General features: G+C 41.8%; 2 protein-coding genes across 7 annotated transcripts; one reads left to right on the top strand and one right to left on the bottom strand.

The window, feature by feature from the left end:
* Nucleotides 1-409: 409 nt before the first annotated feature.
* YIPF2 (Yip1 domain family member 2) lies at nt 410-25476 on the top strand. 6 transcript variants are annotated; one of them, XM_087888436.1, is made up of 10 exons: nt 410-1963; nt 3298-3344; nt 4849-4994; nt 12659-12739; nt 15272-15359; nt 22509-22625; nt 23596-23762; nt 23901-24083; nt 24651-24801; nt 24935-25476. In XM_087888436.1, the coding sequence occupies exons 2-9, from the start codon at nt 3314-3316 to the stop codon at nt 24765-24767; spliced, it is 930 nt and encodes a 309-aa protein (XP_087744562.1). In that variant the 5' UTR covers nt 410-1963; nt 3298-3313; the 3' UTR covers nt 24768-24801; nt 24935-25476. The 6 variants fall into 6 exon arrangements, with proteins under 6 accessions (XP_087744562.1, XP_087744563.1, XP_060546233.1 ...); XM_087888437.1 differs by having other exon boundaries at nt 1840-1963; nt 23647-23762; XM_060690251.2 differs by lacking the exon at nt 410-1963 and adding an exon at nt 2943-3080 and having other exon boundaries at nt 23647-23762.
* On the bottom strand, nt 590-2947 carry TIMM29 (translocase of inner mitochondrial membrane 29). The gene is made up of 2 exons (XM_034411213.3): nt 2324-2947; nt 590-2198 (listed from the first exon to the last, which is right to left on the bottom strand). The coding sequence occupies exons 1-2, from the start codon at nt 2586-2588 to the stop codon at nt 1570-1572; spliced, it is 894 nt and encodes a 297-aa protein (XP_034267104.1). The 5' UTR covers nt 2589-2947; the 3' UTR covers nt 590-1569.

Below are 25476 nucleotides of genomic sequence, written 5' to 3'. Positions count from 1 at the left end.
CTGTTAAATTTGGGTGTTTTAATATTTCTGTCGGTGAAAGCTAAATTGGTGTTTTTGTATAGTATTGTTTTTTAATTTTCAACCAAATTTGTAAAAATGCATTTCTTATTATATGTCTCGTAGAGTAACTATGTATTTTATATTTTCCATCCCAGAGGCAAGCGTGCCATCCTTGTTGTAGATCATGGCCTTCTATTGCTAATATTCTCTTATTCCTTAGTTCTATCCATTCCTTTAACCATGTTATGCCAGCAGTTTGATAATATAATTCCCATTCTGGGAGTGCTACTCCCCCTCTGTCTTTTGTATCCTGTAGATAGATGGAATTTTAATTACATGGCAAGATAAAAAATATAAAGTAGATACGTTAGAGAAGGCAAGAGAATTTTATAATCTACATTTCACACAGGAAGAAGAACTGGAAAGCAAAGAGGAATCAGAGAGCAAAAGCCAGGAAGAAGAACAAATAGAAGAAATAGAGAAAGAGAAATAAGAAAAACCCAGGAAAAAGAACAAGAGGAAAGAGAAGGGGTGAAAGCAAGAATGCGGATGGAGACAAGAAACACTAAAAAAGAACAACAGGAGGCAATTGAAGAGGCAATTAAACTTTTTTCAGTAAACATAAACAGATTAAATGTACCAAAGAAAAGAACACATTTATAAAATTACAAAAATTGGAAGCAGATGTGATATGTCTTCAAGAGTACACATCAAAAAAGAACATCAAAAACTATTAGAGAATCCAAAAATAGGAAAACTATACACATCACTGATACAAAAAAAGAAGAGAGTAGTGGTATATGTAAAAGAAAAGATAAAATCAAAATTAATCTATGCAGAAGAGGAGGATATAATTGTAATGGTGGAATTAGAAATGGAAGGAAAAAATAATTATTAATAGTAATATATGCCCCTAATAAAAATCAACACAAATTCTTTAAAAAAATACACAGCAAAGAAATAGATCTGGAATATGAAAATGTTTGTCTAATTGGAGATTATAATGCCATAGATGATGTTAAAAAAAGATTACAAGCGCAACAAGAAAAATTAAAAAAAAACACTATCAAAAGAAATTTTTAATATGGTATCGGAATTAAAATTGAGAGACGTATGGAGAGAAATACATGAAGATGAAAACCAATACACATTCTATTCTTGCCCACACCAATCTTGGTCCAGAATAGATATGGCCTGGATGACTGCAGATATTTGGACTACAAGATATTTGCAGCAATTATAGCTGAAAGAATTAAAAAAAAATTGAATATCTATATACACCCAGATCAAAATGGATTCCTTCCTGGGCGACAAATCAAAAACAACATGAGATTAATAATAAATACATTAGAATTCAACTATTATTAATTTTTCAATTCAGGCGGCACTAAGAATTGCTCATCAAGCATCTCCTCAGTTTTGGATAGCATTTATTCTTGCATCTTGCATCTAAGCCTATCAGGAATACAGCAATGAATAGCTGAGTCCTAGCAAAAAATAGAAAGATGAATAAATGAAATACCTTGGTTTGTTTTCTAATATTATATTACAGTCACCCAACTGCTTTAATTAAGAATGCAGCTGCCCTTGATTCTCCCTGTCAGCTTCTTCGATTTGCTCTTCTGTCAGAATCACAGCTTTGTACTTCTCATCAAAAAGTTTCTCGTTGGTTTCTGAGTGCAAGTGATTAAAAGAAATGGTCCTGAGATGCTCTGGCAGATACTGAAACTCTTCATTGTTAATATCTGAATTCTGCATTCTAGAGTGCAACACCCACCAGCGCCCCCAGAAGCCTACATCGAGGACCCGGCTGGGAAAATCAGTCCACCGTGGCTTTAGGTACTTGCAGTGCGCTTGATAGAGGTCTGCTCCGGCGTCGTAAGGAGCCTCGTAGAGGAGGGAGAAAAAGACGAGGTTCTGGACCCGCAGCTGGCCTCGGTTTCGGAGCACCATCAGCCGCTGGGTATGTTTTTCCGAGCTGCTACTGCGGGTCCAGGGCGAGAGGAGTAGGAGAGTTCCCGAGGCTTCCAGGAGGCTGGAGTCGAATGAGGCTTCACTGGGGTTGCGGAGGCTGCAGCTCACCGTTCCAGCCAGCAGCGATAGGTAGAGCCCTGCTTTCACCGGCCGCTGCCGGATGCCTTGGGCGACTTCTCGGCAGGCTTCAGCATAGTCGTGCAGGAGACTCTTCCACCACAAGGCTGACGAGACAGAAAATATCACGTTAAGAGGAGCGGGAAAGAAAGTTTGGGGGGTGGGGAAGGGGCAGACGCGCCTCAAACAGCCTCCCTCTCCGGCCTGCGAGGGGCAAAGCGGCCTTGGCTACCTAGGCGGCCGGCGCGGAGACGGCCCCCCAAACTCGGCTTCTTCTCCCCCGTCTCTCCGGGATTTGGAGGGCCCGTCATGTCCGCTCGTCCTGAGATGCGACCGGACGCCAAACCCGACCGGACCGCCAAAACGGTAGCCAAGAGGAAGTCAGGGCTGGGAAGGAAAAGGCAGCGTGTCACGTGGTTGCTGTCGGTAGTTCCTCCCCGAAGACAACAGCTCATCTTGGCGTCCCTGCGCCGGCATTTAGGACCGTAGGGACACATCTGGGGGTTGTCGGAAAGGGACGAGGGGCCAGCTTCGACAGTTATACATTCGCAGCTGTTTATAACTGTTCATACACAGGAAGATACTCTGCTACCAAATAACCAGGCGCCGAATGCAAGGCTTCGACGTCTTCAAGAAAGGTCCGCCTTTCCCCGCTTCCAGTGGCCACAACTGGGGCAGGGGAAGGATAATCTAAGTGCCCCGTGACGAAACCGCGGCGGCCTCCTTAGCACAGCCGGTAGGGGAGGAGTCTCGGGTAATACTCGAGTGCAGCGCCGGATCTTTCTCTTCACCGATAGGCCTTCCGTGGCTTAGCGGTGGGCTGGGACTTCCTCTCCTTGCCGTCCCCTCCACGTAGGAAGATTGAGGCAGTCCTATGAACGACGTGGAGCCGTGCAATAAACAGACGGTTTCGCAAACGAGTGGTGACAGGTGGCTAGAGTGCGGCCCTCGGCGTCTCTGAGCATCTGCAGAGTGCCTTTCCACCGTCGGTAAGCAGCGCCTGACATCCTCCTCTCATCCTTCCACCTCTCCCAGGTGATCAGTGCGGGAGGGCAGGGTAGGGCAAGCCTGGTTTGTCATGGAGACTTGGCGTTTCTTTGGATGAAGGAAGAGAGAACCGAGCGGCTGAAGGGTATTCTGCCCCATCCACCGAGCTGCCTTTCATAGTCGTGTCTTCTCCGAACAGCTGTCTCTTTCCCTTTGTAGGTACTCTGGCCTCATAATGGCTGCTTCAGATGAGCTCAAGTTTCGTGGTGAGTATTTTCTCACCATTTAAGCAGATATGGACACCTAGTCAAGCAATGTTTTCTCTTTTGTTAGGTTTTGTTATTTATGAGATGCCTGGATTATGCCATGTAATTCACTGTGTCTGCACTAGAAGCTTTCTTGAGCATCCAGTTAGTAAAGATAGTCTTTAATTTACAATCACAATTGAGCCCAACATTTCCATTGCAAAGCAAGACAGTTGTTGAGTTTTGCCCCATTTTGCCACAATTGTTAAACCAGTCAGTGCAGTTGTAAATGTGGTTAAGTGAATCTGGCTTTCCCTATTGCTATTGCTTGTTGGAAGCCATTTGGGAAGGTTTCAAATGATCACATGACCCTAGGAAATACCTGCCACATGCCAAGCGGCCAAATTTGGATCATGTGACTTTGGGGATGCTGCAATGGTTGTAAGTGAAAACCAGGCATAACTCACTTTTTTCAGTGAGTTATTCTTCAGTTATAACTTCAGTCACTAAATGAATGGTTGTAATGCAAGAACTGCCTGTAAATATTTTTTTTTGCCTAGCTTCTGAAGACCTGCCTGCTGTTAAGGACTGGAGCAGTAACAATGGCAATAGCACTTAGACTGCTCCATAGAGTTTTATAGCACTCTCTGAGCAGTTTACAATGTCAGCATATTGCCCCCAACAACTCGGCTCCTTATTTTACTGACCCTGGAAGGATGGAATGCTGATTCAACCTTGAGTCCTTTAGGATCAAACTCCAGGCTGTGGGCAGAGTTAACCTGCAATACTGCATTCTAACCACTGCACCACCAGAGCTCTATAAAAAGAGCTGTATAACTATAGAATTTAGTGGGACTAAAAATACATACTAGACTAAGTTAAAGTACAGGGAAAGCTGCAGTCTTAAACCTATAGAAGAGAGTTCTCTGAATATGAAATACAGTACTTTAGAGAAGAACTCTTATTATGTTTGTCTATTTTCCATGTCATACTCTTAAACTGCACTATATTCTGATTTTTCTGAATGTATAAGATAATGACTTTAGTAGAACTGAAAGGGAAATATAACTCTTGTGGATAGTACGCATGGATAAAATGATTCTGTTACTGTAAATATAAATGTAGCTGCTTTCCCCCATTATTTTGACAAATATTGAGTGATATTTTTATGTGTGTGCATATTTGGGGAGGATTTTAATTTCTAAGTCTTACATTTAGACAAAAAAAATAATAATTTTGTGGATAGTTTTTTGTTGGGGCATCATTAACATTTTTAAGATTTCTCCAATCTCTGAGGAAATATCTTCTAATTTCCTACTTTTTTCCCCTTAAAAATCCAAATTGTCTGCAAAAGCTCAGATTCTTTTTCTGCCTTTGGTCACATGCTTTTTAAATACTTAAAATTATTTTTAATTTAATACACACTAGCAAAATTTCCTAAGTTTAGAAAGTGCTGTTGCAGGTAGCCTTTTAATGCCAGACTGAAGTTTGAGTCAATTGGATGAGATTGATATTTTCTCTGCAGAATTTAATGAAGCCATGGATTTGCTGGCTGGGAATGCTGATGCTACTACTCCTAGCATTAGTGAGAGGCAAAGCCACACAACTCTAAACATGTCTTCTAGCTGTAATGAGGAATATGAGCCAGATGAAGAGGAGGACAAAACTGAGGTGAGTTTTGGGGAGATGGAGGAAACTGCATGAACTTAGTCTAGGGACATTTTGACATAAATTGGGATATAGTGTACATATGAGAGACATAGATAATAGGATATCAAGTAAAAGTTATGATTAGCAGAGAGTGGTAGACATACTTATTTATTGCAGAAAATACTTTTCCCAACGTGTCAGAGGAACATAGTAATGTATTTGTTTTATATATATGCTAAATTTATGTTTTTCCAAAAGTTTAAGGTGATGTATGCAGAATTTAATTTTCTGTGCAATAACATTCCTGCACAGTATGTAAAGTTGGGCTGAAGGATGATTAGTCCAGAGTTATTTGTTTTGCTTCCATAAGTGAGGATGGACTGGAATTGAGATATCCAGGCCCTAGCCAAAAACTTGGCTGTCTAGTTGGTAATTATCTTACCTGCCCTGGCCACTATGAAATTTGACCTCAATATTTGATATATATATTTAATATGATGCCCATTTTATCCCAGCATGGAAGAGTAGGAAAATTCTTAATTCTTGGCACCTCCCTACTTTTTCACTGTAACTGATGATTTTTATTCAGCTATTTATACAGTAATATTTGATTATGCCCACAAGTCCACTCCTAATCCTTTGGGATGTCTCTTCCCTTACAGCAAGTGTGTGCAGTATGTGGATCCTTTGAGATTTTCATGCAACCTTTTCACACCACCCTTGATACCACTTTAGTCTTTAGGATCAGACTGTCTAGTGCAGTGGTTCTCAACCTTCCTAATGCCGCGACCCTTTAAGACAGTTCCTCATGTTGTGGTGACCCCCAACCAGGGGTGGGTTCTAAATTTTTTTACTACCGGTTCTGTGGGCGTGGCTTATTTTGTGGGCATGGCTTGGAGGTCATGTGACTGAGTGGGTGTGGCTAGCTGGTCATGTGACCGGGTGGCCATGGCTATGTGTATAGGGACTACTCAGAGGGCTGAAAAAAGTCATTTCTGACAGGTCCTCACACTTTTGACTGGTCCTCACACTTATGCCCATGCAGCATTCTTAACAACCATGTCACTCATTTCACAACTGCTTCTCTTCACCATGGTGACAAGATAGGGCAAAAACGTAAAATGTGAGGACAGTCGTAAGTTCGAGGACTGGTCAAAAGTGCGAGGACCAGTCAAAAATAACTTTTTCAGCCCTCTGAGTAGTCCATATGCACAAAAGGACTACCTAGAGGGCTGAAAAAAGTGATTTCTGACAGGTCCTCGCACTTTTGACCGGTCTTCACACTTATGACTGGTCATCATTTATGCCCATTGTAGCATTCTTAACAATGTGTCACTCATTTCACAACTGCTTCTCTTCACCATGGTGACAAGATAGGGCAAAAACGTAAAATGTGAGGACAGTCGTAAGTTCGAAGAATGGTCAAAAGTGCGAGGATCAGTCAGAAATAACTTTTTCAGCCCTCTGAGTAGTCCATATGCATAAAAGGATACAGCAATAGAGAGGGATGAAGGAAGGGAAGGGAAATTAGAGTAGGAGTGAGGGTAAGAGAGGGAGGAAGAGAGGAGGAGAAGGAGAAAGGAAGAGGAAGTAGGGAGGAGAAGAAGAGAGGGGGGAAGAGAAAGTAAGAAGGAAAGAAAAGAGAGAGGTGGTAGGTTTGAGGAGAAAGATTGCTGTACCATAAAAAAGATGAAAGGGAAGAAAGCCAACCCCAAACAAATATAAAGATATTAAGATAAAGAATGAATTGTTAAACTTTAAAGAATAAAAGAGAACAAATATGAATAAATAACAATAATTAGAAACACACATACAAACATACAATGTATTTTCTTTGAACAGAGTATTTGGCCGGTTCATAAATTTAAACAGCGTTTAGTCATTTCAATTAAATTTACAATTTCTATATTTCCTTTTTGCCATATTTATTCCTCATCTATTTTTGTAAAAAAAGCAATATTACCCTTCATCCTCATCTCTAATCTTAATCAAATTCAATTTTTCCCTTCTATTCTATATTATACCCCTTCCCATTGTCATCTATTTTTATATCCATCCTCACATTGGTTAATTATGTAATATTACAGTTGTTTAATATAAATTCAACATTTTAATATAAATCAATTAGTTATATAACTACCTTTTTTGTATATTAATCAATATGAACATGAATATTCCAATTATTTCCATGCAATCCAATTTCTTACAAATCAATTAATTATATTTACCAATAATAATAAACCAAATAATTTCCCCCATATATTCCTCCAAACCACAACTTAACCATTTCTGCTTTCAACACAATATACAATTAATAGTATCTCAATTATTACAATTCCCTAGTTAAATAGAGCTTTTTTCTTTTGTGTTTTAAAATCTCCTCTTTTTCCCTAAATTTCCCGTTATTTGCACCTACCTTTTTTGGTGAGGAAAAAGAAAAGAAATATGCCTGCCTAATTTTCCAAGTTGCAGCAACAGCAAAGCAGTTTCAGTTTCGTTTTTAAGCATAGATAGGGGGGGAAAAAATCAGTACTCTTTCCAAGGAAGCAGCAGAGCCCTGAGCAAAACAGCTGAGAGCAAATCAGCTGGGGGTCGGGAGCCGATCTAAGCAAGGGCTAATTAGCCTATGCTGAAGCTCCGTGGGCCAATAAAATTACAAAAAAACATCGAACCATTGATTAAATTGCTGGCTCCCCCGCCCCTCACTCACCACTATTTATTGGCAATAAATAGTGGTGCGGAGAGGCGGGGCAAGCCAGCAATTTAACAAAGTGTTCGGCTGCACCACTGGCTCTAGGGCGGCCCTTTGAAGCCCCGCGGCAAAAATTTAAACAGTTTTTTTTCCTCTAGCCATCGGAGGCAGCAATAGATTGGGAGTGGGCGAGGTAAACGAACGGCCGGCGATCCAACAGAGCAGAGAGTGAGGGTGAGTGAAGGCGGGGGTGGGGGGGCGAGAGAGGGCTTTGGCGACCCCTGTGAAATGGCCGTTCGACCCCCAAAGGGGTCGCGACCCCCAGGTTCAGAACCGCTGGTCTAGTGAATAGAAGTAGTTACCTAGCCAGCAAGTAGATCTCTTTAGCTAAAGAAAACAAAATTGATAAAAAATATATCCAGCTTTTGAAATTATGTAAGATTTATAAGTGTACTCACTTATACTATGTACTATGTACTTACTCCAAATAATATCTTGGGAAGAAGGAAGATTCCTAACTTAACTCACTACTTACATGGGTCTTCAGAAACTGGTGAGAAGACTAGATGTTGCTTACCAGTTAAGTGGAGCATCAAACTATGAAGAATATGTGCAAAAAATACAATGTTTTTGAAGTGTGTTCTTGCAAAGTGTTTTAAGCATAAATCAACATACACTCTGAGACAAAAATGCAAGGGAACCTTTCTACTTTGGCTATAGTATTTCTTGACAAATTCACATTAAAGCTCCAAAAAGGGTTAATTTGGAATTCATGCAACAAATTAGGAATAAGTTAGCTCTGTTAGCATGCTAACATGAAGGGGCAGAAATAATCATTTAATTTACAAAAAATAGAAAAATTAGCAAACTCAGCCACAATACAGGGATCAGTGGTGAACTCATTGTTCCTATCTGATCCCCCAACCTCTGAAACTAGCTAGGATGGGCAATGTTTGAGGGACTAGACTTCAGGAAGCCATATAACCTTTAATCTCCTAAACATGCTTTTGATTACTAAAGAAGTTGAAAGGGTTTTAAATTGGAGAACAGAGGCAAGCTCAATTTTTGGCTGTTTGGGGAGCAGTTAAGGTGTTTAAGGGCGGGGATTAAGAAAATTTACAAAATGCAGATTTTTTGGGGTGCTGAATTTTAGCAGAAGAATTTTGGAGATGGTGCTGTTTTACACACCATGCGGGTAGAGCTACTATTCTAGCTTCTATTTACATTTGTTGGGCTCACTTCCTATGTAGCCCAATGCCTGAATAAAAGGGAGGTCTTCACAGCCTGTGGGAAGGTTAATAGGGTGGAACCTTCTAAAGCTCAGTAGGGAGGCTGTTCCAAAGGATTGGGGCAACCATGGATTCCTCATTTCCCCAAATGGATTCTTTTCCCCCCTCAGTCTGTTCTTACCATACTTCATTTCCCATCCCTGATTATTTTTATTCTTTCTTGCTCTCAGAATTTCAGACTAATAATGAAAAAGTATTAACAATGTGATATCAACATTAATATTCATTATGGCAGTAGATTATTTTTGTTTATGAACATATTTTGTGAAATACCATGATGTATAAATACCGTGTTTCCCTGAAAATAAGACCCTGTCTTATATTTTTTTGAACCCTGAAATAAGCGCTTGGCCTTATTGCCATGTGCTCAAAAGCCTGATTGGGCTTATTATCAGGGGATGTCTTATTGGGGGGGGGGGAACAGGGTAAATGGGAAAATACAAGTGATGGTTTAATCAAAAAGGAGACAAATATGTAAACATAATTAAGGTGAAAAAACTGAGGAGGGAATAGACCCATATGTTAGAACCAGCTCATCTAATATTTTAAAGACATCTGTAATTTTAACAAGTATTCTCTTCATCCAAATTGTAAATAAAAATATTGAAGAATAGAGGACCAGGACTGATCTGTGCAATACCCCACTTAATGTTTTTCAAATCTAAAAAAGAACTACTTGACAAAATTGGGTTTCACAGCCTGGGACTGATACTTAAATACGGTACTGGCCTAGCCTAATAGAACACTTGCCAATTACAATGCACTGCTGGTTCCGGATTAGTTATCTCAAGGCTCATTAAATAACACTTTGAGCTCTGCAATGGAGCTGTATTTGAAAAGCATTGGGAAACTTCAGTAGGTGCTGACCTGCCTCCTGACCCTATCATTTCCATCTTGAACTAACTGCTTTTTATGTTGTAATTATTTGATGTTGCAGACTGTACTTTACCTTTATAATTTTTAATGCCAATATAAAACACAGGCAGTCCTCAAGTTATGGACATTAGCGAATGTTCAAAGTTACGCAATAAGTGCCCCCTAGTGTTTGTGAACAAGTCCCAAAACTACGAATGTTGCAGCACCGCGGCAACTGTTTACCCTTACAAATGATTGCAGAGGGTCTGCAACATTCGTCCTGCCAATCCTCACCCCCATCCCTGGACTTCATAGGCACTGTTAGGCCTGTTTTAGCACTTCAGGCCTTCGGTGAGAACACAGAGAATAGAGGTCGAAAGTACCGCAAGATCACACAAGATCAGTAATCCCAAAATCTCATGCTACTGATCTTTAGTGATCTCATGGAATTTAGGCCTCTGTTCTCTGCAAACGGAGGCCTGGACAAGATCTGCAGCAAAAGGCTTTGCAAATGGAGGGAAGGCCTGAAACACTGAAGCTTTCCCTTCGTTTGTGTTCTGCACCAGCTACGGACCCCAAAGAATGCAGCACACACAAAGTCTGTACAAACCTTAGTTTACTAAAATAAAATCAGTTTTCTTTTTTTTTTTACAAACAAAAGGCTGTTAATGAACTTTCTTAACAGCCTGCAAGAATCCAAAAAATAAATAATCTTAATCTTACTATGGTTGGCAGAAAGTCCAGAAGCAATTTGCAGATAACTAAGATCAAGGCATGAAGGAGAGTGAATGGTTGTTCCCTGCAGATTGCTTCAGTCGGCGTTCCTCCTTAAATAGGCTAAGGGAGTGGCCAAGTAGCCCCAAGCCTTACTCTCGAGGAGACCTCCTCCTGAGGAGCCACTCCTGTCTTTTGGCAGCTCTGCGCGCCCGTGCATCGAGAAGAGGCTCCTCCTCTTCATCCTCTTCACTTAAGGGAGCTTCTGGAGGTTCTGAAGGCCCTGGTTGAATCCCCACCTGTGGCACATCTTCTCCAGCCTCATTGTCTGACTCGAGTGCCAGCTGCACAGGCTGCTGGCGCAGCACACCAGCCTCCTCGCTGTCCGAATCAGCCACCAGCCGCATAGGCCGCATACGGGCCACAACAGTTTGTGAAGCCTTTTGCCATCTTTGCAAAAAACCTTTGCTGCTGAGAACAGGCCGGGAGGGACACACATGTTGCTCTGGAGCTCCGTTTTTGCCAGGAAAGGCCTTTCCTCATGGCCTCTGCCGAAGAGAACGGAGCCCCTAGAGGGAGCATGCATTGCTCCAGAGCTCCATTCGCTTCGGCAGAAGCCTTGAGGAAAGGCCTTTCCTGGCAAAAGCAGAGTTCTGGAGCAAGGTGCGCTCCCTCTGGGGGTCCGTTCTCTTTGGCCTTGAGAAAACACCTTTCCTGGTGAAAACAGCTCTGGAGTGACGCATGCTCCCTCTGGGGGCTCCTCTCTCTTCAGCGGAGGCCTTAAGGCAGGGGTGTCAAACTCTATTTCATTGAAGGCCGCATCAGGGTTGTGTTTGAACTTGGGAGGCCGGGGTGGGCATGGCCACCTCAACATCACTTGTGTTGGGGGTGCCTGTGGTGGCCCGAGCGCTCTGCCAGCAAAAATGGGCTCCTGAGCTGCGTTTTGTTTGCGACGGCCTCCTGCAATCTTCTGCCAGTGAAAATGGAGCTCAAGAGGGCTGCACACAGCCCTCCTGAGCTCCGTTTTTATTGGCAGAGGCACTAAAGGCCAGTCCTTTCCTGTTTCCAGGGTGGCCCCCCGGGCCAGATCTAAACACTCCGCGGGCCTTGAGTTTGATGCCCCTGCCTTAAGAAAAGGTATTTCCTGGCAAAAACGGGGCTCCAGAGCGATGTATGCTCCTTTCGGGGGCTCTGTTCTCTTTGGCAGAGGCCTTTCCTGGTGAAAACAAAGCTCTGGAGAGACGTGTGTTCCCTCCGGGAGCTCAGTTCTCTTCAGCAGAGGCTTTTCCTCAAGGCCTTTCCTGGTGAAAACAGAACTCCAGAGTGACGAGTGCTCCCTCCGGGGGCTCCATTCTCTCCGGCAAAGTCCTCCTCAAGCCCTATGGAGTTCTTTGAAGTGGCACCCCATAGGCTCATAAATACTTTTCGGCCAGAGGCTGAAAGCTTCTGGGGGCCATGATCTGTTGTGACTTCAAGCACCCATCCAGTTTTGCAGAGAATGGATGCCTGAAGTCTTTCAAGATTAGGGCATCCAGAAGCTTCCAGTCTGCGCATGAAAAGTTTTTGCATGCCAGTGGGAGGCTTGAAGCCTTTGGAGAAAAGTCACTGAGGTTGCCCGCCACTCCAGAAGTGGCACGCAGCCTGGGTGAGTCAGAGAAGCCGAGCAGGGTGTGCTCATCCGACTTTCCCTCTGCTCTTACTGCTCACCGGGAGCAGGCAAAGAAACAGGCTGGAGAGGAGACAGAAATTCACAAGGTAAATAACCCAGCGTGGCAGGATGGGTGTGTGTGAGCAATTGTGGGGACCCCAGGGGAGGGAGAATGTGGTATCTCAGGGCATCGGGGGAGGCCTTGGATGCTCTGAAACAGGTGGCCTGTTCCATCGCTAGGCCCCCCATGGCCTTCCCCACCCGGAGATACCTCATGTACACTTAACAAGCCATGCATTCGATTAGCGAATGCGTGGGCGAAAGGAGGGAATGATTGTGTTCAAGTTACGCAATTCACTCCTACGAATCCTTGGGTTACGAATGGAATGGGCAGGCTCTGTTACATTCATAACTTGAGAATTATCTGTATATCCGTTTTCTCTCCTGGACATGAAGAAAGCAGTAATTTCCATTTTCATTCTTGCAGCTCTTGATCTTCCAGAAGAAGCATTCCAGTTTCTGGACGTTTGAATATTACCAGGCCTTTTTCAATGTTGACACATACCAGGTACTAGAATCCATATTTTGAAGGCAAACCCAAAAAGCAAATTCTGAAAGCAGTTCTAATATGTGCCAAAGTTACTTCAAGTCTCTTGAAAATTTTTTGTTTAGAGTAATCTAAACTCCAAAATTCAGGAAATAGAATTTAAACATAGCAATCATTTAAATATTCTTTTAATTAAATAATTCCTTAACCTAGTGATTTTTGAACAGAATGTAGTATTGTATTGCTAGACACTAAAAAAGTAAAACACTGAATAAACACTACAAGATTTTTGTCCTCCACCTAGTATTGAAGGGGGGAAGGGGGAAGAGAACAATTATTAAGCCATCATGTGTTGTTTCCTATGCTTCTGAAATCTGTTTATGAGACAGGACTTGCTTCTACTCCACTCCTCCCCGCCTTCCCCCGCATTTGTTTCAGATGGTTCCCTTGCAAACTCCAAGGGACAAGTTCCATCAATTAAAGCTGTTTATGAGGAAAATATTGTTCTATGCACAAAATTGGTTTTTAATTGGAAGCAAAATACTTTGTTATAAACATAATTTTTTGCATGAGATCTGAACTCTCATAGAAATCCATATTATTAGAAATGGTTCTAATAGTTTAATTAGAAATTAATTTCTGCAAAATAAAGGCCATTACTTTCCAGTTCCTATTACCTGCAGCCTACAAGAATGAACTCATTAACTCTCATTACTAAATCAAACTGAATTAAAAGGATCTGGTTAACATCAGTTTTGAATCTAATCTATATCATTATAGTATTTGTAGAAAGTACCAGTACAGAGAAAATATTGTGATAGTAATGCTTTCATTTATTCATGACTAATTCCTCATGGCTCAATCCTTGTAGTAGAATTACAGCTACAATGAAACACATATTGGTTTAGTCTAGTGGTTAAAACACCAGGCTAGAAATTGGGAGACTGAGTTCTAGTCCTATTTTAGCCGTAAAAGCCAACTGGGTGACCTTGGGTCAGTCTCTTTAGCCCAATTCACCTCACAGGATTATTGTGGGGAAAATAGAAAGAAAAATTGTTGGATATGTTTGCTGCCTTGAGTTATTTGTACAAATAAAAGGTATATATAAGTTTCTTAAAGTAATCAGTTAAAAATAAACTATTTTAAAAGGCATTTTTCAAGTTTTGTTTCATTCCCATTTTTTTCTATAACAATGATCCTTGTGAAAATGTGCTTGTATTACAAAAACATTGGAACTGAACCTACCATATTTTTCAGAGTATAAAACACACTCCTCCCCAGCCCAAAAGAGGGTGGAAATGTTGGTGTGTCTTATACACCGAATACAACCATTTTTGGCTTCCTGAAGCCCCGCCCCTCTCGTCCCATTTTTGTGAAAAATGGCCCGTTTTTTGCAAAAACAGGGTGCACAGAGGGTTTGGGAGGCCTGCAGAGTGTTCCTGGGGGCTGGAGAGGGCAAAAACCTTTTTTTTCTTACTTACCTCTTTGAAATCTTGGTGCGTCTTATACACCAATGCATCTTATAGTCCGAAAAATACGGTATACGTGTTAATGCATTTTAGATTTTCCCTTAAGCATTTTATTTCCTAAAACGCTCTAGCCATAAAAAAATAGTACCAAAATCTTTTCCCCCTGATCATTTTAGAAAGAGGCAACTGCAACTGCAAAAGCCTGTCAGAATACTGGGAGGGGGTGGATACACTAGTGGAATGTAATAAATAAAAATAAGGACTGGGTAACCAATTTTTTTTTTTTTGTTCTGATTGTTTAATTTCCTGGTCTGAAGCAGAGCCCTGCAACTCAACTGTTTGTTGTGCTGTGAATCTAGTTTCAAGATCAGTTTGTGAAAAAGAATTGTCATTGCATTCTCATTAATTCAGAATAGGAATTTTCCTTTTAAGATAATATTTTCAATAGCTGAAATTCCCTTCAGGTACTCTGTTGGTTATAAAAATAATTTTAAAATGAGTATACATGGATTTGCCCTGCAATTATAGCATGACTAGGAACAATGGTGTCCAATACAAGGTGTGAGGGTTTGTTCAAGGCCTCCAGTAGTCTTTTGTGGTCTGATAGATCTGGATACCTATTAAATTTAGCAGGGAATCCTTGGGGAGCTATAAAAAAACAGTTGAAAGTGCTCTTGAAAATTGCTGCCGGGCATGCTCATGCACAAGTCAGCATTATAAGGAACACATCCGCTAAACACATTCCAGTTTACCATAATACAAACTGCTATTTCTGTTGCTCTGCCTCCATATAGAAACCTCTTTACTATCCTTGCTTACCTTTGCTATTGGGCTATCAATAGGCATATTTTTAAAAGTTTTCTAAGCAAGCATTATGGGGTCCATTTGATGAAATAAATATTCTACTGAAAACTGGCCCTTTGCTTTGCATAATGCCATTTTAAATATAAGAATATTAAGATCAGAAGTGGATTACTAAGGGAAGTTTTTGTAAGCATCCTGGCACCAGCAAGTTGGGCGTCACAACATTTATACAGAATTTGGGAGTTTAATTGCTGAAGCATGGTGTTTTCCTATTTATCAGGTGCTGGAGAGAATAAAAGGCTCCCTACTTCCGCTACCAGGGAAAAACTTTGTATGGCATCACTTGCAGAACAATCCTGACCTCTATGGTGAGTCCAGAGAAGTTCCTACTCCAATAATATATTCTCCTTTATTTGATTACAGAATGACTGAGTTGGGAGGGACCTTGGAGGTCTTCTAGTCCAACCCACTGCTCAGACAGGAAACCCTGTAACATTTCAGATAAATGATGTCCATTTTTTTCTTAAAAGCCTCCAGTGTTTAGTGCTATTCCAAGAGTGCTAAACCCACATTCAAGACCAGTCAAAACAATATGAATAGACAAGGGAAGAATTGATGCACAAACTCATTTCTTCTAATTGATGTTTATGTCCCTCCACAAGCCTGTGTAAACAAGGCATTACGAACTCTAGCTGACCAAATTATGGAGGCTGAAGCCAAATACCCCGATACACTGGCCATTATTTTGGGAGATCTAAACAAGGCAAATTTAAGGAAAGAGCTACCAAAATACTTTCAGCATGTCAATTGTTCCACTAGAGGCAAGAATACTTTAGACCATTGCTACACAACACTAAAAGATGCTTTATCGGTCTTTACCACAAGCAGCTGTGGGACACTGATCATTGCATGATTCACCTTGTACCTGCTTACAGGCAAAGACTTAAAACCACAAAACCAACAATTAAATCAATGAAGATCTGGACGGAGGAGGCCAAGTTAAAGCTACAGGCCTGCCTTGACTGCATTGATTGGAATGTTTTCAAAAGTACCTCTGCAGACTTAGATGAATTCACAGAGACTGTAACATCATATGTCAGCTTCTGTGAAGACCTATGTGTACCAACCAGGAACTTGCAAATATACAGTAACAACAAATCTTGGTTCACAGCTAAATTTAAGCAGCTACGTCGTTCCAAAGAGGAAGCCTACAGAAAAGGTGATAAAATGCTGTACAATCAGGCCAGAAATATATTAACAAGTGAGATCAGAGCATCAAAAAGAAGCTACTCTGAAAAGCTAAAGAATCAGTTCTCAACAAATGAACCAGCAAACATGTGGAAAACTCTTAAAAATATCACCGGCTACGGCAAACCTTCCCAGGCTGAAGGAAATCAGCAACTGGCAGATGACCTGAACATGTTTTACTGCAGGTTTGAAAGGAAACTACAGCCACCTATTTCCACAACCCCCATCTTAGACACACCAACAGCCAAGTGGAATGGGATTTTTTGGCTCGGTCTCTTCACCTTGCCTGTTTTGCCCTGAGGTTTTTGTCTCTGGGTTATTAGCCACAAACTTTTCTCCTCGGCTGGCCCTCTGCCAGTCTTTCACCCCGGAACAATGGCCACGGCCACTCCCTCCCAGGCGCTTCACCGCAGCCCATACACAGAAGATTTTGTCCTAGGTTTTTCGACACCTGGGACAGTTAGGGCCCAACAAATCAGCTAGAGGGGGAAGGAAGGAAGGAACAGCCTTAGTGAAACGGGAGGGAGACGGAGGCGGGGACTTCCACCTCTGGCTTTTTTTTCCGAGAGAAGATCAGACCAGATATCCAAATCGATAACTAATGACAATGAATAATTTACGGCATTGATTCCCCCCCCCCAAAAAAAGGGGGGGGGAGATGTAGGCAAACATCCCATTCAAGATTTAGAAAGGAAGAAAAGGAAATTGTAAAAGTGCTCCGTTCCCGCCCCTGCCATTCCCCCAGTTCAAAGGGAAGCACTCCTGGTTTTTTTTATTTTTTGCAAGGGGAAGAGTTAGTTGCAATTAATTTCTTAACCAAAAGCAACAGATAGTAGCACTTCAGTTTGTTTGTTTGTTCTTTTCCTCCCAAGACATTTGTGCAGATTTCAGGAGGGGGTGTGTATGTTACAACTTGGCATACCAGCAATCCACACATCTTTTGTGTTGTTAATAGGGGACCAAATAGGTGGCCAATTAGGAAGACAAAAGGAGGGAAAATATAACAAAAGATAAACACTGCCAAGAAAGGAATCTGTCTTTTGCAGGAAGATGTAAAATCTAAGTTAGGGTATCTCCTCAGGAGCACACATGCACACGTACACACAGACACACACACACTATTTGCTATAACCAAATCTTTGTTTTTTCCTACATGAATGAAAGATTTTACTTCTGTCCCAGTTGAAATTAATTGTGCTTCTTTCTGCCCATTTCCCCAGTTTTTCAAGATGCTCTTGAATCTTGATATTGCCCTCTAAGGCATTTGCTATCTCTCATATATTTATTATCTACAAATAAGATAATTACTTTTTTTAACCTCTCATTCTAAACAGTTATAAATATTTTGAACAACACAGGATCTAACCTTGGTGATATGCCACTTGACACTTTCCCTCAACACAACACATAGCCATCCTTTGTGTCTATCAGATCTTTGATAGCTGCCTTATTTGAAAAGGATTTTTCCTAAACATGAATCTCTTCAAGTTCTCTTTAGGAAGCGCTAATATCTGTTACTTTTGGTTAAGAAATTAATTGCAACTAACTCTTCCCCTTGCAAAAAAACCCCCAAAAAAAACCAAACCCAGGAGTGCTTCCCTTTGAATTGGGGGAACGGGCAGGGGCGGGAATGGAGCGCTTTTACAATTTCCTTTTCTTCCTTTCTAAATCTTGAATGGGATGTTTGCTAACATCTCCCCCCTTTTTGGGGGTGGGAATTAATGCAATAATTATTCATTGTCATTAGTTATCGATTTGGATATCTGGCCTGAAAAGGGTTCTTCCTTCTCTCGAAAAAAAAGCCAGAGGTGGAAGTCCCCCCCTCCATCTCCCTCCTATTTCACTAAGGCTGTTCCTTCCTTCCTTCCCCCTCTAGCTGATTTGTTGGGCCCTAACTGTCCCAGGTGTCGAAAAATTTAGGATGAAACCTCCTTCTGTGTATGGGCTGCGGCGAAGTGCCTGAGAGGGAGTAGCTGTGGCCATTGTGCTGGGGCGAAAGACTGGCGGAAGGCCAGCCGAGGAGAAAAGTTTGTGGCTAATAACCCAGAGGTGAAAACATCAAGGCAAAAGAGGCAAGGCGAAGAGACAGAGCCGAAAAATCCTAGACCCCAGCCAAGCCTCCTACAACTGACCTCATCCCATTGGGTTCACAACCCCTAGTGATCACAGAAAAGGAAGTGCAAGACCTATTTCACAGACAAAAGCCAGGAAAAGCTCCAAGCCCAGACAAGATAATACCTTCTTGCTTAAAAGTCTGTGCTGACCAATTGGCCCCCATCTTCACCCGTATCTTCAATAAATCACTAGAAATGTGCTATGTTCCTTCTTGCTTCGAACGCTGTACTATCCCAATGCCGAAGAAGCCCACCGTCAAGGAACTGAATGACTACAGACCAGTTGCTCTAACATCTGTAGTCATGAAAACTTTTGAAAGGCTAGTGCTGCCCCACTTGAAAACCACCACCGATCCGCTGTTAGACCCCTTGCAATTCGCATACTGAGCAAATAGTTCAACAGATGATGCTGTTAATATGGCTCTGCACCACATCCTACAACATTTTGAATCTCCAAAGACCTATGCAAGGGTCCTCTTTGTAGACTTCAGTTCAGCATTCAATACCATCATTCCAGACACACTTCTAACTAAGCTAAACCAGCTACAGGTACCTGAACACACTTGTAAGTGGATCATAAGCTTCCTAACAAACAGGAAGCAGCAGGTGAAGCTAAGCAGAATCACATCAGATACCTGTACAATTAGCACAAGGGCCTCCCAAGGCTGTGTGCTCTCCCCACTTCTCTGTATACCACTGACTGCATCTCTAATGATCCATCTGTTAAACTACTGAAGTTCGCAGATGACACAACAATGATCGGTCCCATTTGAGACAATGATGAAGACAACCTCCCATCCGCATACAGATGGGAGGTTGAACAACTAGCCTCATGGTGTGACCGGAACAATCTGGAACTGAACACACTCAAAACCGTAGAAAAGATGGTAGATTTCAGGAGAACCCCTTCCATACTTCCACCTCTCACAATACTAGACAACACAGTATCAACAGTAGAGACCTTCAAATTTCTAGGTTCTACCATATCGCAAGATCTAAAATGGACAGCTAACATCAAAAACAGCAACCGGGGCAGCGGTCGACCCCGAGGCGCCTTGCTTGTGGAGTGCCACAAGGGTCGGTCCTCTCGCCCCTTCTGTTCAACATTTATGTAAAGCCGCTGGGTGAGATCATCCGTGGCTTTGGAGTGGAGTTCCATCAGTACGCTGACGATACTCAGCTGTACATCTCCACCCCAGGCCACCCCAACGATGCCCTTGAAGTGATGTCCCAGTGCCTGGAGGCCGTGCGGGCCTGGATGGGGAGAAACAGGCTCCGACTCAACCCTTCCAAGACCGAGTGGCTGTGGCTTCCGGCGTCCCGATATAGCCAGCTGGTGCCATCGCTGGCTATTGGGGGCGAATCACTGGCCCCCACGGAGAGGGCTCGCAACTTAGGCGTCCTCCTGGATGCACGGCTGTCTTTAGAAGAGCACATGACAGCCGTGGCCAGGGGGGCTTTTTATCAGGTTCGCCTGATACGCCAGTTGCGCCCTTTTCTGGATTGGGACTCCCTACGCACGGTCACTCAAGCACTCGTCACTTTCCGCCTGGACTACTGCAATGCTCTCTACATGGGGCTCCCCTTGGGGTGCACCCGGAGGCTACAGTTAGTCCAGAATGCGGCCGCGTGGGGGATTATGGGAGCGACGGGGCGCTCACATATGACACCTCTCCTGCGCGAGCTGCACTGGCTACCTGTGGTCTTCCGGGTGCGCTTCAAGGTGTTGGTGACCACCTTTAAAGCGCTCCATGGCTTAGGGCCGGGGTATCTGCGAGACCGCCTTCTGCCGCCAATAGCCTCCCACCGACCGGTTCGCTCGCATAGAGAGGGCCTCCTCAGGGTGCCGTCGACCAGACAGGGTTGGCTGGCGACCCCCAGGGGGAGAGCCTTCTCTGTGGCAGCACCCGCCCTCTGGAATGACCTACCCCCTGAGATACGCACGATATCAGACCTCCGCACTTTTCGTCGGGCCCTGAAAACACTATTCCATCTAGCCGGGCTGGCTTGATCCCATCCTCTCAGTTTTAATTGAATTCAGTTTTAATTGGGTTGTTTTTAATATCTTGGGCCGAAATTATTTAATTGTTTTTTAAATTGTTTTTAAATTTTATATGCAATGTTTTATCTTGGCTGTATACCGCCCTGAGTCCCGCAGGAGAAGGGCAGTATAGAAATAAAATAAAATAAATAAATAAATAAAAACATCATCAAAAAAGCACAACAAAGAATGTTCTTTCTGTGCCAACTCAGAAAGCTCAAATTGCCCAAGAAGCTGCTGATATAGTTTTACAGAGGAATTATTGAGTCTGTCATCTGCACCTTTACAACTGTCTGGTTTGGCTCTGCAACCCAACAAAACAGACACAGACTTCAGAGGATAATTAGAACTGGAGAAAAAACAATTGCTACCAACCTGCCTTCCATTGAGGATCTGTTTACTGCACAGGTCAAAAAGAGGGCTGTGAAAATATTTACAGACCCCTCACATCCTGGACATAAACTGTTTCAACTCCTACCCTCAAAACGACATTATAGAGCACTGCACACCAGAACAACTAGATACAAGAACAGTTTTTTCCCGAATGCCATCACTATGCTAAACAAATAATTCCCTCAACACTGTCAAACTATTTACTAAGTCTGCACTACTATTAATCTTCTCATCACTCCCATCACCCATCTCCTTCCACTTATGACTGTGACTGTAATTTTGTTGCTTGTAACCTTACAATTTATATTGATATTGTTTCCTGATTGCTTATTTGTACCCTATGACTATCATTAAATGTTGTACCTTATGATTCTTGATGAATGTATCTTCTTTTATGTTCACTGAGAACATATGCGCCAAGACAAATTCCTTGTGTATCCAATCACACTTGGCCGATAAAAAATTCTGTTATTCTATTCTATTCTATTCTATTCTATTCTATTCTATTCTATTCTATTCTATTCTATTCTATTCTATTCTATTCTATTCTATTCTATTCTATTTCTCCTGCCACCAACAGTCAGTCAATGTTCGGACTGATTCAGATCTCTGATTTGGGGATCAGCTCATAAATTTGATGGGTAAAGAATAAGATCCCTTTTTAAAAGAATAGTCCACAGAAGTCTTCACCAAATAAATGGACAAAGTGAGGCTTAGAGTCCATCCCTTAAGGATCATCTACTTGAAATTCAATACAAGCAGGCCTCAACTTATGACCATAACTGGGACTATAATTGTGATTGTTGAGTTGTTTTGGTCGTAAATTGAAGCATCCACATGACCAGACCTGATCTTTTTACCATTTTAAACCACCTATTAAGCCAATCACATGGTCATTAAGTGAATTCACTCTCCCGAATGGGGGTCTTTTGACAAAAACCATTGCAAATCACAATCGTGACTACAGGATGCTGCAACTGGTTGCTTATGCGAGTCGATTGGCAAGCATCCAAAATGTGGTTGTGACCATGGGGAAGAGAGCAGCACATTTTCCGACAGAAGTGTTTTACAGCACACCCTTTCTAAGGCCACTGTAGCTTCAAAAACTACCTGTAGTTGATGAGTCACAGGCCAGAAACTATCAGAGACCTAGAACAAAGATAGTTTCTTGCTTTACTTTCACAGATGCAAGAAATCTGCAGAAAGCCTCACATTTTCCTAATTTTCCATTTACTCTGCCTGTCAAATGCACACAAGCCCTATAGCAGTCCTTGGTTTTCAGCCCATTATAGCAGAGTTGGGAAAGGCCATGCAGCATTTCTGCAGTCACAAGTATAGTAGGCTGAAGCACCATGGTTAATTTTTTTTATTTCAAGGATGGTTTCATTTCCCACAAGATCTCAAATTCTGTGCTGAGATACATGCCCCATTGTTAAAGTGCTGCTAAGTTTCAAACATTTTTGCCAAAGTCCATTTCTCCTTTTCCTTATCCCTGATAATGGAAATGTAGTTTTAGTGCTGTTGGTCCTATCTGTCCTCAAACCCTCTTTTCCATAATATTAAGGAAGGTGGCAAAATTTACTGACACCCAATTCTGTTTTGTTGTATTATAAAAATGGCTTTCCTGTTTCCATTGCAGTCTCTGCTAAGACACCTATTCCTTATGAGATTCCTTATACTTTTGTTCTTTTCTTTGGTGTTGGCTCTTTTGCCCCTCATAGGACCTTTCTGGATCTGTGCCACATTGGTATTTACATTAGCCATCAGCGGTAACTTATCTTACTTCCTGGAAAAAAGGGGGAGCTCCTCCTTCCACTACAGCCCTCAGTTCCACAAAGGTGAGATTTTGATATGAAAGTAGTTCCTGGAACTTCAGTTCTGAGGCTAGTATATTACTTGTTGAATTATACTCCTAATCATTTTTCTGCGTATAATTTATATACAGAAACACATATATATGCCACCCATCTTACTGTGGAGTGACTTTGGTTGGTAGAAGTGTAGCCATATCAAGAATAGGCAAGTTAAATATGTGGAAAAATATTATTTTTGTTGCCTGCTGAGTATTTTGATACATAGAAATAGCACTTAAGACTTATATACCACTCCATAGTGCTTTACAGCACTCTGAGCCCTTTACAATGCCAGCATATTGCCCTCAACAATCTGGGTCCTCATTTTACCTACTTGGAAGGCTGAGTCAACCTTGAGCTGGTCAGGATCAAACTCCTGGCAGTGGTCAGAGTTAGCCTACAATACTGCATTTTAACCACTGCGCCACCATAGCTCCTGATTCATACTTACAGATGAATATCTGTTTGGCTATGAGAAGGAAAGAACTATCTCCTTGTCTTTTATTTAAAATATGCAAATGAAGAGCATTATTAAAAATGTATAAATCCTGGCTCCCAACTTTTATTTAATCCCCCTAGAATTGGAATGAAGGCATGTATTGTTTATTTATCAGTACTGAGAAATAGTTTGCGCAGAAAACAAAAGATTGAGTTTGCCTTAGGTATGAAATTACTTTGGGCCAGTCATTATCTCAGCTCAGCCCACCTCACAGGGCTGTGTGAAAAAATAGGCAGGAATGTTAGGCACGTTTGCCATCTTGAGTTATAAGTAAAGGTGGGGAAGGGAGTCAAAATGATAATAAAGAACTACTTTACAGACTATTACAAAACATAATTAGTTTATTCTATGAATTCCCATTCCCTTCTTTGTAGATATGATGGAAGGTTATGACATGCTTCAATTTTAGTTCTTGCTAGGGAATGTTGCACTTAATACAGTTTTCTTCTTGTGCAGTGACTATTGCAAGCATAGTAATCTACTGCTATGCCTGGCTGGTACCCTTAGGTCTGTGGGGCTATCTACAATGGCGAAAGGGAGCCCATGTCACCACTGATGTGTATTCTTTTCTAGAAATGGTGTGCATTTATGGCTACTCACTGTTTGTGTACATTCCTACTGCGGTAAGTTGTCAGGCATTTGGCAGATCTATCATTCATTCTCTGTAGAATATATTCTTGCAAGGAATTGCCACTTTTTGGGGAAGATGGGTTAGTCTGTAAAATTTTGACAGAGTGATTCACTGTCATCTTCCTTAATAGGTTCTGTGGCTAATCCCTATCCCATGGCTGCAGTGGCTCCTGATCATACTTGCAATAGGGTTGTCAGGCTCAGTTCTGATCCTTACCTTCTGGCCAGTTATCCGTTCAGATAGTAAGCCAGCTTCTTGTGCTGTAATGGCCATTGTTGTTTCTCTTCATATCCTCCTAGCTATTGGATGCAAGGTATGTATCTTCTGTTCTGCACTAACCTATTTCAGTTGCTGAGAGAAATATTATTCAGTTGGAAAATAAGCATGTTTAGATTTTTGTTTTTTGAGCCTAGATTAACATATTTTATGAAAGAGTTTGACTTGTGTTTCAGTTAGGATATATAATTTTTTTCTGTAAAATTGCCCTTTTTCTGTGGACCATGTTAAGATTCAGTCTTAATTGGGCCAAATGCAATATCTGTAATGCATGTCTCCAAGTCGAAAATAAAGGTTAAATGCTTTCAAAGTGTGTAGTTGCAAATTGCAAAGTGTACGAGCACTGAACATCTTTGAACACTGTGTTACTCATTAGACTATCCTGAAGAGTAAGGGGGTTGGGGTGGAGGGGAAAAGAGAGAATAGTAAATGAGTAGTATCTGTGAAGCCAGGGTTTGGAATAAAAAAGCTTCTGTTTGCTCCTTTGAACATTTTAAGAAATTGGGTAAGGACAGTCATTATGATGAAATCCAGGTGGGGGGACATAGGACAGAGAGTCCTATTTGATTCCTGCTTCAACCAATTTAAACTTGTCTTTTTGAAGCTCTATTTCTTTCAGAAACCAAGCATCACATCTTCTACTCCTATTGCTTATACAACTGCAACTCAACAGCAGAAGCATACACCCTCATTTACTGCAGCAGAGGGAAAAGGAATCTGATAACACCCTGCACTAGACTTTGAAAAATATGCAGGTATTTTATTTCAAGTATTACTATCCCCTTACTCATCCGTATTAATGGAAATGCAGAATCACAACACTGTTGAAAAGGTTTGACCTTTGGCTCTCTCCCCAATATTTGTTCTGTTGAATTGCTTCTTTTACAGACATCGATCTTGAATATCAAGTATCAGGGAAGAGACACTCAAGACACCCTATTCAAGAGACATAAAAACCCTGATCTGGAAGAGGATCCTGCCAGTGGGCCAAGCAAAGTCATACATTACCATTTCAAAATTCGTTGTTTTGTTGCTGCCAGCCAGAGCTCACCAGCAATTGGCCTGATTTAGGAAGCAGCTTACACTAGAAGCCACTTGCGAGGCCTGGCAATTCTAAGCATTCAGAGCTGCTTTGGTTGATGCAGCTGCCATTTGCTCTGCTGTAGCAGGGTGGCCTGTTGCAAGAGGAGAGAAGAGATGGGTTGCATTAAGGCTTTATCTCTTACATCTTTCAGCTAAATCCTAGGTCAATTGCAACAGAGAAAAAAAGCAGGAAAATTTAAATGGGTGCATTCCTGTGGGTTTAGCAAATAATTACTATGCAAGTGAAGTTCTCATATAAGCCAAAATATCACTTAAAATTAATTTAACCATTTAATTTCTTTGGCATGCAAGGCTAATTTGAATTAAACTATCATCTCTGGAAAGTA

This window comes from Pantherophis guttatus, chromosome 2, assembly GCF_059756535.1.
Source record: "Pantherophis guttatus breed Tessera chromosome 2, ASM5975653v1, whole genome shotgun sequence".
Taxonomy (NCBI): Eukaryota; Metazoa; Chordata; class Lepidosauria; order Squamata; family Colubridae; genus Pantherophis; species Pantherophis guttatus.
The sequence above is the reverse complement of the archived record's forward strand: the minus strand, read 5'-3'. Positions and strand labels throughout refer to the sequence as shown.